We start from the raw sequence: 13,595 nt of genomic DNA, 5'->3' as shown, positions 1-13,595 counted from the left end.
TTCTGGGGGGGGAATTCCCTCCAGGAAGAGCAGTGGCCGCTGTGGGGCTCAGGGGCGCTCCAGGGTCCCCGAGGACGCTGCGTACGGGGCACCCGCCAAGCGGGCGCTGCGGAACGAGCTGCTGCTTGGTGCCCTTAGGGAAGGGCCTGAGGGAGGCCTGGGCTCCGCAATGGCATTTCCAGTCACGCAAGATAAGCTCAGCTCACAGAGAAGGTGAGAAGGGGGAGATAAAACCTGCAGACCACGTCAGCCAGATTCCAGCAATCTGCAGTTTAATATATTTTCACAGCACAAAACTTATATGTCGTTTATATAGTTTAAATAAAAATGCATAGATTATATATTTCACCTGAACCGAAAAGCCAAATGCAGTAAGAAATAAAATGCTGCAGTATCTACAGTATTAAATATCACTCATCAGTTTATGTCAAATAAGCATATTTGGAGATAATTCCAATCCTTATCCTCCAGAGTGGATTTTCAAAGGCATTAAGGGTTACAATGCATAGAGACATACAATTTATAACCGAGCAAAATAAAATCCATTTATAAAAGTCACAGTGAAAGTATAGGTAAACATACACTAAACTTGTGTAAGTAAAAGGATTAAGAACGGTTCTGGAAAGCAGTTTCCAGTTAAGAGACCTGTATACAGAAATACATAACAAAATGTAATTATCCTCTGTAACATAGCTTATTTGCAGAAAGTGAATGAAAAACTAGAGGGCTTATTTTTTAAATGATGTAAATTTTTAAATGATGGCTTATTTTTTAAAACTATGCTAGGTCCCCTCTGCTGTGCAGGAACAACTTAGTCAATATTGGAACCAGAAATAACTAAAACCATCAATTAACTCCAAGGCTCAGTTATACCAATCAGTACTTAGCAGGGTTCATGGACTATCCATAGCTGCTAAAATGAGGATAGTGAAAGAAACATCATGTTCCACAGATTGTGATGGGTTCAGAAATGATCTTTTCTTTGCTTTTCAGTCTGCCCTGCCTGGCAGTCGCCTGCTAAAATTAATTCCTGTGCTTGTCATGCAGAAAAGACACTCCCACACAAGAGGTGGTGACATAAGAGCCCTCAAACATCTGAGCAACCAGTGCTAAGAGCTGCGTGAGGTGGCAGCCACCTCCCCATCACCGAGTGCTCCCCAGGTCAATCCAAAGCCACTAACTGTCCCCACCTGCCTCATGTGACCCATGGCAGGAACAGCTGGGCTTCCAGAGAGATTGGATCCTCTGCCTGAGCTCGCAGAGAAAGGGTGATGAATGTTCCTCTGCCTCACAGGAGCGGAAGTAAAACCAACCAACAAACCTCTCTGTGCAATGGAAACTGTCAGCTCCGACATGAGCCTTTCCCTGCTGGCATTTCCATCGGGTCACCTGGGCCAGGTCATCTATCAACAGGAATGTGCAGGGAAAAATAAAATCGGGCAGGAGGGTTTCAAGTGGTCTCTAATTCAGAACTGACTGATGAGGCCATCAAGTCATAACTCTTTACTATATTGGTAACTTTAAAAATAATAAGTCAACGAGTGAACCACAGGAGAGGACAGTGCGTGCAGTTATCCTCTAGCTGCTTGCAAGCAATAAAGACCCTCCAAATTGAAAAATGCAAGTGCACAGCCTAAATATGTATCTCAATTTAACCAAAAGTCTCAAGGTTTAATTTTTAAACTGTTTTAAGTAAGAAATAGAAGGTAAAATTAATGGGCTTATAAAAGAAAGGATTTTTTTTTATTATTTATTAGTGCGATATTTGTCAGTCATGAGAATTTCCCTGACTCTTTAGCAAGTATCATTCACCAGCTTGTAACGCCAAAAAAAATCCCATTAGGGTAAAACAGCCTGGCCATTCACCTTGCAGACAACTTGGAGGGTGCAGCAGAGAGCTGTCCCGAGAACTGCATTTCTTACAGTCAGAGCAACGGGCGGGGAGCCAGGGGAAGTGCACTCGGCATCATTATTTCACTGCACATCTGGCTGAACCGTTGCTCTTCACATGCCTCTTACACTTCATCAGCAGAGGGGAGATGGTGGGAGGGCATGTGGAGCAGGATTCCACTGCAGTCTTTCTGCAGAGCAGGGGAGGAGTATCCTGGGGAAAAAAAAATCCAATGCGGAACTAAATCCTTCCCTCTTTTTTTTCCTCCTCCTCAATAACCAGTGTGTATTTAATGCACAGGATGCACTAGAAACACTACTTCCTGCGGAGCAGCAATCAGCACTGTGGATTGATCAGTCTCAGAGTCACCAAGAAAACACAGATATCCTGGGAAAGATAAATGAGACAGCTGCCCAGCTTCTCTGACATGTAAGACATATCTTGAAACAACCTGGCTCAAACTATAGGAGTGTTTAAGAAAACTAACAATTTAAAGTTTGAAATCTTGAAATCCTTCAGTTTACTGGGATATTAAAAATCACTTTAGCAGAGGCCAGATTATCACTTTACACAGATCAATGCATTTCTCATGCAACTAGAGGTATTTGATTTATCCTTTCAAGGCTTGTACCAGCCAGATGCTGGTACACTTTGTTTCACTGCTGCAGTGAGGCTCAATGGGATTACCAAGTATGGATTTGTTTAACAGACTTACCATTAAGAAAGAGCTCTTCTAAGTGCAATAGCCTTTGCCTTTCCATATAGCCAACACCACAGGGATGAGAGTTAAAAATGGGGACAAAGGTACTTAAAGAATAAGCAGACTCTTCAGAAAGCTGATACTGGTGATTTTTCTCAAAAGAAAGTCTTCAAAGAAAACATGCACCAGGAAGACAGGAGGGAATCCTCTAATGGCTCAAAGGCTGCTCAGGTAAAAGATGCTAGCACCTTCAAACCCCAGGGAGAATGGAGAGTCTGGAAGAAGTTCCTCATATTGTTGTACACAGTGTCATGGTATTCAGGTTAAGGAGACCACACCAAGTTGAAAAGTTAATGCTGCTCCTTCAACGGCATTAAGTGGACGCATTACATAAAGGCTGAATACATAACACTGCACATAAAGATCTTTTTAGATCATTTTGTAAGTGCTTTACAAAGACGAGTATCCTTATTTTACAAATGCAAAACTGAGGCAAAATCATGTTTAATAATGTGCAGTCAAAATGTCCAAGTCACTTAACCTAAGGACTGATAAAAGGATCTCTTTTTGCTTCATGTTAAAAAACACCACATATGCAAGGGCCGTTGCACAAGACCAGTCTTGTTAACTGTTTAGACATGCAACACTCTAAATGCAGACAACAGTTCTGCTTTCCAAATAACTACCCCTCAACTGTCCTCTTATTACCCTATTACTCAAAAAAAGTCCAGAGAAATCACTGCAATCTAGATGTGCAATTTGTGCTCTGAAAATAAATTTGAGAAATTTTACTAGGGGGCTGGGGAAGGGGAGAGTGTTACTTGTTAGATGCATGTTCCTGCACATCATCTAGGGAGCAAAAATGGCATGCGGCCTGTCCCAGAGTACTAAACGAGAAGTACTTTTCCTTTAAGTTGAATAAGCTAAATGCACTGACATGTAAGGTCTTTTTGATAACCTGCACACATGATACTCATTATCAAGATTACACTGATGACATGAAACCATTTTTTGCACTGCTGATGTGGCAAGGAGCACAGTACCAGCTCACACAGTATTTAGGGGTGGTGGTGGAAGAGCAGTTCTGTAGATATTAAAGTGGTGGAATAAACAAGAGAGTGGCACAGAGAAGCAGGTTATGCTACAGCAAATCTCTGGCCTTAGTAGGTATGAAGAAAGATCTTAAAGAAAAAAAAAAAGCAGTATTATATAAGCATTTAGTTTAATTAGGCAATTACATACCATTCATGATATACAAAAACATCAATCATTTTAAACATGGATTTAATAGATAAGCTACTCACATTTTGGTTGCAAACGAAGATTTTTCAAAAATTATCTTATACGCCAAGAAAAGTCAATAAAGTTATATAAACCAGTTATTAATTTAAACTCCCCTGACTTCCTCCTGCACAACTCTTCTGTTGCTGTCAAAAAATGAATACACATTAGGCAATATAATCTAAATCACTGTAAACAAAGACTGCTTAAAAGAAGTGTAGTCAATAACAATATTGTTAATTTGCACAAATAACAAGACATAGATTGTACGTGTTTAATGAAAGCATGTTGGCTCAGATCTGTGGTTTCCTTTTTTTAATATTGCACTTACTATTTTCTTTTGGAGAATCTGAAGGATGAAAGTTTCAATTATGATGCAACTGATACAGGTGAAGATTTTCATTTTCATCTTTTTGATTAGATATTCTTCCTTACTTGTTCTGGTTTTAAACCAAGAAAAGGATAAGAGAGCATGAATATTAAGAAATAGTATGGCTGAAAAATTATTCAAGCCAAATCCCAAAACACAGTTTGTTTGCTCTGTTTCTGTAACTAGTGCTAATATTCAAAAGCCAGAGTTATATCTCATGAAAATACTTCCATGGGAAACGCTCAATAACCAAGCAAAACTGCAGTTCTCCTTGTAGTCTCTGTATAATCTGATGCTGAAGACCTTGAACTTAAATCTTTTAAGAATATGTGCAGCCAAAACTTTCTATGCCTCAAATTTAAGATCCTGTGACATTTTATTAGAAACTCTGAAGTACAATTTAAGATTCCCTGAAAAAAAAAAAAAAAAAGTCAGCACAAAAGTGAAGAAATGATGCAAGCTTCTTCTCACTTTAGGGAAAAAAGATTAATTTCAGTTCTCCTTTAGGGTTGTCAAGTACAAGTTCAGTGACTTACATGACTAACATGAGGTCAACATTTAAGAAAACACTTTCAATCGATCTAAAATATATATATATATATATGTAGTACAGACAATTCTTATATTCTTTCCCTCATTTCAAACTCAAAGTTTGACATGGAAGTCAGCACTTAAAAATAATCCTCTATTATAAAACATGTGGAAATGGATAGAGATATATGTCCCCATCTCAAAAAAGTTTACTAAAAATCTAAATTAAAGACATAAAAGTATAGAGGTTAATCAATGCAAACAGGGTTGTCTTTAAAATAATTTTACAAGATAATCTGACTATAAAGTTGTTACGATTATTCTAAAAATTCAGTTTACTGAAAATTTTGATCATCGTTACTAATTTAGGTTTCTTAAAACTTTTCGGTCAGAAATTCAATGAAGCAAGCTTCTCGGATTAATTAATCCAATGGAATGCAATATGAAATCATAACATTTACTTTCCCTCTTTCTCCAAGACTATTTTGTATTCACTTCAAGTGGGGTATTTTGAAAATATTTGAGTTTTCTATCCACTCTAAGACAGGATGCTCAGATGCACAGATTTAACTTTTCATTTTAGTTGTCAGCTATTCACCTTGAGGAGATGGTTACTATGATCAGAAGTGCAACTTCAAAAAAAGTGCCCTCTGGAAAAGAGTAAGACTCTCCAAAGGCTGCCTCTTTCAGCCTGGAGTCATTACAACCCAGATATAGGGTCGGTAATTAGAGAAACATTTAAATAAGCAGACTAAAAAAAATACTTCCTGACATTCCACCAGGAAAAGTCAACAAAAACCTTGAGAATGAGAATTTTCTGACTAAGGTGAGACAAAAGGAAGCACTTACCTAGCATCCTCATTCAACTCTAACTCTAGAACAAAGTTTAATATCACCAAATGTAAAAAGAGCCAGTAGTAAAATAATTCACACTAAATATTCCCCTTATTTTGGTAACAGGAACATACATACAGGGTTTTTTCATTTACCAAAAGCCTTTGCAAATGACCTGATACTTTAGAGCTTTTTTTTTTTTTTTTTTTTTTGTAGATACTGTAAACATTTAGAATTTCTAAGGCTAAAAACAGGCACAAGTCTTTTATGAACAGTAATTACTCCTAAAAGCATTAAGGAATATATTCCAAATCTGCTATTCCTTTTTATAAGAATGGAATTAATTGAAATATATCATTTTAATTCACAATGCAGATTCCTAATTTAAAAAGAAATACAGTTTAATAATCACAACAAATAGTAATATATAGGAAATAACACTTTTCTCCAAGAAAATGGTCTCTTATGTCAAAATTACATTTCCAGAATCTCTGTATTGGGTGTTACTCACTCAACTTTATAAAGTGGCAAGTTTAAGTAGTGACTAAAATATTTCGAAGTGGGTAGAATTCAATCATGCTGTGTCAGCATTATTAGCACCCACGGCTTTATCATAATGCAGGTGAGATCTGTAATAACCATTTTGCAGATGTATGATACTAAAGCCACATGGTAAGTGGCAGTTTTTTAAAGACGTCAGACACTCCTCTCTGTATAATTTCCATGAGGTGATTTTGTTTTGTGCCTCGTTAAGGTACCTGAGCCAACAGTCTAGTTTCAGGCTGGTTTTTCAAGATCTTACTCTGTAACAGGTTCCCATTGGCTGAGCAGCAAAGCATTAGCCAACATTTCAGCAGACTGATTCCAATGTAAATGTTAGCAGCAATGCATTTCCAGAGACACGTTGCAGAAATATTAACAGCAATTGTCATCTAGAAGTCCTTTTTTTTTTCCCCTCTGCACCATTCTGGGCAAAGTAACTCACCACCAAGTAATCTTGAATTCATAAATAGGACGCTTGCAGTAATAGTGATTTATCAGGTGTTTATCACACACACCAATGCACTGATGATCCACAGTTATCCCTCTATCAGACAGGTCTGTCACGATACAGTGCAGCAGATCATACACATCAGCCACGGCCTCCCAGGGGCCAAAAGATACATCTACTTCACAGTGATGTTCGAAGAGCTTTGTCTCACTTTCACTTCTTTCAAAACGCAGAGAGTTGAAGTGTGGGCATTCATAGGGAGTGATGGGCATCTCTTCTTTGAAGACACAAACCTTCAATTTTGCAAATCTTGCTTTTCTTTGCATAGCTCTAAGCTTTGCTATTTCGATTATCCGTTCCAAATGATCTAAAAAACAATAAACATTGAAAATATCTACAAAGCACCTTCTAAAATAAAACACAGTTTGTTCATATAAAATGCTATTGCAATAATTTAACAAGTCATTCCTAACATAATATAAGCAGCAATGGGAAGCTGCATGTAGCCAGACAGAGTATTTTAATTACATCAGTTTCAGCTGTCTTGTGAACTTGATGTTCTTTCTACATGCCCAAATTTATTCAATTGCAGCTCTGAACAGAACAAATGCAGAGGCAGAAGAACATTCTTATTCAATAAAGCTTGCTTGCTATGGTCTGGATCCTGTTTCCTTTTAGACAGTGTAAAAATTCACATCCTCAGACAAAGCAAGAACAAATCTAACATGGAGACTTCAAAAACCCAATGAGTTAGAATATAAAAGGTAAGAAAAACTTCTCAAATATGACAAAACTTGTTTAAAAGCCGCAAGTTGTCCTGAATGGAATATTCATACTCCTTGAGTCACGTTACAAAAACACAATTAATACTACTTTATTTATTTACCTTTGTAATAGGGCATTAGGCCGAGGAAAGCTTGTCTAACTTTTTCTCCTTTAAGGGGCTGGACATCCTCTAGACAGTCTAGCAGAGGTCCTATGGAGTAATACTGAGCTTCCTTGTAGACTGACCTCACTCGTTCTCTTGGGGGCAGGTCACCAGATCGCAGAAAGTTAAGGATGTCTCTAAATAAAAGGGGAAAAACTCTGTTAAAGTTTCTTCAAAAAAAAAAAACCACTGCAGGTCGAGAAGTACAGAAAACACTGGATACACACTGGTTACTCTGTTCAGATATATACCCTTAGATTGGGCAGTAGCTGAGAGAATTGCAAACTATATTGCCAGCACATATTCTTAAAGCATTTTTTCCTTTCAAGTCTCCAATTCAAAAAAATCACATCATAACTCTGGTAATGCCAGAACTTATTTCAAAGAAAACACCAAGACATTTTTAACCAGAACCTCAAGGTGGAGTAACCATTTTAAACAGGATGCACAAAAAAATTTCCATGGAAAAGACTGAAGTCACTGTATTTTAAACTCAAGTCTATACAAAATAAACTGATTTTCCTGAGAATTGTATGCAAAGATCTTTTATCCCATGAAAATCCAGGATTCTAGTGGTATGGATAGTGTAACTGCAAAAGAAGTGTTCTCATCATAGGATCAGTGCTGCCTACTCTTCTATAGCTTAAAAAAAACCATTTTAACATAGTTCTGAAATCATTTAAGTTACAAGATTTTTAACTAAGAATATGAGCATTAATCAACAAAATCTATTACAGGCCATATCAAAACAAAACAAAACAAAAAAACCAGCAATTTTCATTATAGTATCAACAAATATACCAACTGCTAACTTGGCTCTGGATTCCCGTTATATTTTGGATTCAGACTGATAACATCACATCATATCACTCTTCCAACTTTCCAAATGTAAAGAAATACTTATTTTCAAATAAACTTAAAAACTTAAAAAGAACTTAAAGAAAAGACTTAACTTAAAACTTAAATAACTTAAAAACTTAAAAACTAAAAAGAAGTTGTATGTAAAGTCTTTTTTTGGGTGAAGACCTGAAGCTAGAAATATTACAGGAAATTGTGTTTATGTATTTTAGCAATTTCACATCAAATCAAACAGAGTATTAGTAGTACCATGGTTAATTAAATTAAAAATAAAAAGAAAGCTACACATGTACTTGAAAGTTTCAGAAGGAGGCCTAACGATGAAGGAATATGGCATTGCCAGCAAAAATAATTTAAAAGAAATTCTCTGAATCTTGCATTTCTTTCCAATTACATTTTAATGTAATTTGTTTTTGTAGTGCTCCAGAAGTAATTCATTTACCAAATGAATTATTTTGACAAATTTATTTTCTTGGAAAGTTAAAACTAAGTTAAAACTCTCTTTAAATATATATATATATATTTTTTTTTTTATCAGCAACCACTTGGAAAGCATATTACTGAGGACACTGCACGTACCCAAAGTAAGTTCCATCTCTGTCAATAAAATATCTGCCTTCAGCGTCTGTCGGAATATAGTGTCTTCCACTGAACATAGCCGCCAACATTGTGTCCTCATAACGTCTCAGTGTTGACAGTCGTGTTGTGAAACACATGCCTCCTACGTTGAGTGGGACAACTTCTGGAAACTGAAAAAGAAATCGCCTCATCAGAAATGAGCCTCCTTTGCAAACAAATATAGGGCAAAATTATTAGAACTTCCAGAAGAACTTCCATTATAGGGTAAAATTACAAATGAAATTTGGCAAAAGGCATGTTTAGAAGCCTCCGTTAAAAGAAGAGGAACATTCAGGCAGCAGATCTTCTGAAAGTTAAGATATTCAAACATCTATAGGGCTGCTGTGTAAAACCAGGCATTAACCAAGAGTCTTCCTGTATCATGATGTTTGCATTTATTAGTTTGAAACCAGAAGATGGCATTTGACAGAAAGGAGTGAGCACAGTGTGTATGGTTTTGCTTGAGACAATTTTGAAGGCAATTCAGAAAGGCTGGAAGGACTAAGAGGGAATTCACATTGGGTACAATGTGAAACAGAGCAGGCATGGAAGGCAATCTCAGCAGTCCTTCTGCTAACACCAGGAAGGGAGTCAGAGGAATGGCAGTGCCAAAGAGAAGAGTCCATCAATGTTCTGTTTTTCCTTCTCCAAAAATAACAATAAGAGCATGACTGAAATTGTGACAGGAGGACTTGAGAAGGCAGAGAAGCTCCAAATACGAATGATGCAACAATAGTGGGGGCAGCAACAATTTCAGAAGCAGCACAACATTTTAGAGTTTATTTTATATATGTTCACCTTGACACTTCTTAATAATCTTTGCGATTGTGACATAACTTGGTCCAACAAATGTCCCTTTCCTGGCCTGCTGCCACAAAATAGTGAGATTCAAGGGATTAACACCTTGTATCTTCTGACTGGCTTCCGGGTAGGATCAGTGAATGTTTTCATTTTAGTTGGAAATCTCAAACAGCAGTCATCTCCACAGCTTTAATACCAGATATTCATTAGAAGCCCAAAAGCCTTCTGTTTCTTTCTTTTTTTTTTTTTTTTTTTTTTTTTTTTTTTTTTTTTTTTTTTTTTTTTTTTTAAATTCTCTCTCCCCACAACACAAAAAGGAGTAGGAAATCTCAGGCCAAATCTGGGACTTGTACTCAGATGCTGCTTTACTGGTCCCTTTATGAATTAAGGTACAGGCTGAAAATCAGCAATTGTGCATTTACATTAGATTTATAGCAGGCCTAAAATCTTAATACCACAGCTGAAGATGTTTCAGTACCAGAATACGCACAATTTGTATTTGTCAGGCTCAAGCTACTGAGGTAAAATATACGGAACTTAGGACTGAAGGAATGTCAATAATAATAAGGAAGGAATATGAAGAATACAAGGAACTAAGCCAATTTAGGGAGTAATGGAAACTGAACTGGATATCCATGAATACCCCACCAAAGAAATTCTTTTGATTCTTTGGCACCTGAGCAATATGTGGTGCAATAACTCCAGTTTATCAGATGAACAGCAGCGCAGAGCTCTTACCTGCTGAGGCAGCAGAGGTAGTGACTGTCCTGCCTGGGTGGCCGTAGGAGTGGCCGGCTCTTGGAAATCATCCTCCGCATCCGAGCTCGACATGGCATCATCCGGGTTTCCACTCACTTTGTTCTGCCCTGTAACTACCACCATCCCTCTGGCTCTCGTAAGCAGGTCTGCTGGATAGGCAGCCGTGGCAAGGCTAAATAGGAAACAAGACCTAAATTACTTAGGTGCTCTCCTCACCAGCTGCGGAGGATCACGTGGCACGCGGAGGCATGCAGCAACCCTGCTCTGCACGCAGAAATTACAATGGCATCGCTGGGCTGGGGAGTGAGTCACAGCAAGGATGAGCACCGTGCTGACGGGCAGCCTCAAAGGGGACTCTGTGAGGAGGAATGCGGCTTGCAGCGCTTGCCAAGGCCCTGCGGTGACAGAGCCCCCGCCAGCGGCTGGATGAGAGGCCTGCGCGCATTGGCTGCGCGCTGCAGTGCTTGATTGGCTCCTTTTGCAGCAAAATGCCATTTGCTGCAGGAATTCGGAGGGCCGCTGGTCCACCCCTTCGGCTCCATAGGCCGCCTGCACAAGCGTGCCCTGAAATGCGCCCTCCCATTGGCGTGCGTGCTGGCAAAGCCCCGGCTGCCGCTTGCAGTAAAGCTCCGGAGCCTTTTAATCACCTCCAACTGCAAACACAGATGAGAGCTGGCTGCGAACGGCAACGGAGCTTCGGGCAGCTCAGTGGTGCTCTCTCTAGCTCCAGCATTTCCTGCAAAATGCGGGGATCTAGTGCTGCAATCAGACGAGGAAAACACCAGTGGAAGGTTTCTTGCCCACTGCATCACATCGTAACGGTGCCTTGCACACATATACCTGATATATATGCATCTAACTCTACATATTATATTGTGCAGTTACTGCTAATTGCACAATTCTCATTCCTGCACAGAAAAAAAAAAAAATGCATAGCTACCCCAGCTACAGTTCTTTAACAGTCAATCCTCAGCCAGTCTATCTGTCACTATAGGTTAGATTAAGAATAAACTGACATTATAATGAGCAATGACTTGACAATTTATGACTTGACTATTAATAAGGTTGTTTAACCTGTTTTTTGCTGTTCATTAAAAGGTGACCGATGTCGCTCTGCAAGGCTGCTTCACTTCCTGTTCATCCACAAACACGGACTAGCGACACAGTAGTTTGGTGACTGTATCAAAGGGTCTTCCTAAAAGAAAGAGATAGCTAATCATTGTCCAGGTTTTTGCTCTATGATTTTGTGCATTTTGATTCTGGGCATGTCATGAAGAATATGCATCCCCTTTAAAAAATCATCAGAAAAATCCACTTAAAGAACGTGCATTTATTAACTAGCCACAAAATTACTTCTCTTGTTAAATGTCCTGTTAAAGTTCTATGTCTTGTTTCATTTATTCAAACTAAGTAAATGCATCCAGTTCATGTCCAGAGACAGGTCAAAACAAAATTAATGAGAAAACACTGATGAAGAAGCTGACTTCTAAACCAAGTATCTAATTGACCCACAGCTCAGCAGCAGCTGTGTCTACTCGCACACCTCCTCCCAGTTTTCAACCTACTCATCATCTAAATGGTAGGGATTCCTTCCCTGCGATTTGCTTACTGATAATTTATCTAATGTCCCTTTCGCACTCCTGCACGCACACACAATCCTCAAGGAAAGCTTGCCATGTGAACCAGACTTACAAGTTGTTCTTCATTCCCTAGGCCTGCACTAGGTTTACTGAGGCAGAAATTGAGGGAAAAAATAGCAGCTTTTAAAGGAACTGTTGCTCCCCTATCCTTCCCCCCCCCCCATAAGCAATTCTGTCTTAAATACCTTCCAAGGTTATAAAGTTACATGTTCAAAAAAAAGGCAATACTAAAATCACACAATCAAAGGGCTAACCATCAATAAATGCTGATCTGTGAATCTGTTGTAGATGTGCTAACCCAGTCCGGCTGCTCTTCAAAGGCAAGTTCCCCCCCCCCCCCCCGCGTGTTTGTTTTCAGTAGATAAAGAGCAGATTGTCAGCAAGCTTCTCCCTTCATGGGAAACTGGGTCTGTGAGGACAGAGTGAGACACGACTTAGCCGTCTTTCTGTAAGATTTTTTTGAGGGACTCAGATGATCAAAGGTTTGTGAGAACAAAGCAGAAAAAGGCAGCAAACCTAGTTACAGCAAATCAAAAGAAGCTGCATAAGGAGAGCAGCGAAACCTTCTGGAACAGAGCAGTGAGTCCTGAGCTGTGGCAAACTCTGCTACAAATGGCCTTGCTTGGGAAAGTCCAACTCTGGACACACTTCACCGCTGGCAAAGGACAGCATGGATGTTCACCTGGGGCTACCCTTAGACGAGGAGAGCAGCTTAAAAACAAAGATAAGCTGTGTGGGGAGAAATGACCATCACCAATGGTGAATCTAAGTGAAAAATAAGACAATGGAGAGATCTAACGGGAGCACAGGGAGTAACCATGAGGCAAAGGCTGCCACAGCCTGTATTTCCCAATGGCAACAAGGGTGTTTTTATGCAGAATTCAAAGCACTGATGTGCATTTACCACCTTTACATGGCCACAAAGGCTTTGCCCTGGCTGAGCACCGCCCCGGCTTCCTGCTCAGGTGCCGGATGGCCAGTGGAAATTCCCTTTTCCGCAGCATTCCAACGGCAGCCGTTCGCGTGGCGCCCCGAGGGCGGTGAGGCCAGTGCGGCCCCGGAGCCCGGGGAACCTGCGCAGGGCGGCGGCAGGACATGGCGGCGCCCAGAGGTGGCGGTTAACGGTCCGCGGCGGCCGCCGCCCCGCGCTCGCGCCCCCTGGCGGCGCCCGCGCTCTCCCCGCGCCGCCCTCACCTGCTGCGCGCCGCGGGCGGCACCTGCTGAGGAGGCAGCGCGGCCGCCGCGTCACGCGGGGCACACGCGGGTCCGTCCCGGGCGGAGGCGCTTCCCGCCGCCCCGCGGCCATTACCCCACGGAGGCGCGGGGCGGGCGGCGGCGCCGGCGGCCGCTCGCGGCTCACGAGGGCGCCAGCGTTCCGCGCACGGAGGCGCCG

At 40.4% G+C, this 13,595-nt stretch overlaps 1 protein-coding gene across 4 annotated transcripts; it reads right to left on the bottom strand.

Annotated features, from left to right (window-relative positions):
• Positions 1-3,958: 3,958 nt before the first annotated feature.
• On the bottom strand, positions 3,959-11,683 carry KCTD7 (potassium channel tetramerization domain containing 7). Of its 4 annotated transcripts, none has more exons than XM_026037027.1 (6): positions 10,844-10,941; positions 10,542-10,734; positions 8,964-9,133; positions 7,485-7,663; positions 6,593-6,965; positions 3,959-4,312 (listed from the first exon to the last, which is right to left on the bottom strand). In XM_026037027.1, coding segments are annotated over exons 1-6 (924 nt in total). In that variant the 5' UTR covers positions 10,852-10,941; the 3' UTR covers positions 3,959-4,311. The 4 variants fall into 4 exon arrangements, with proteins under 4 accessions (XP_025892812.1, XP_025892813.1, XP_025892814.1 ...); XM_026037028.1 differs by having other exon boundaries at positions 4,022-4,652; positions 6,666-6,965; XM_026037029.1 differs by lacking the exons at positions 3,959-4,312; positions 10,844-10,941 and adding an exon at positions 11,637-11,683 and having other exon boundaries at positions 5,798-6,965.
• Positions 11,684-13,595: the final 1,912 nt, after the last annotated feature.

This window comes from Nothoprocta perdicaria, unplaced genomic scaffold (genome assembly GCF_003342845.1).
Source record: "Nothoprocta perdicaria isolate Ctin4 unplaced genomic scaffold, notPer1 scaffold_189, whole genome shotgun sequence".
Lineage (NCBI taxonomy): Eukaryota > Metazoa > Chordata > Aves > Tinamiformes > Tinamidae > Nothoprocta > Nothoprocta perdicaria.
The sequence above is the reverse complement of the archived record's forward strand: the minus strand, read 5'-3'. Positions and strand labels throughout refer to the sequence as shown.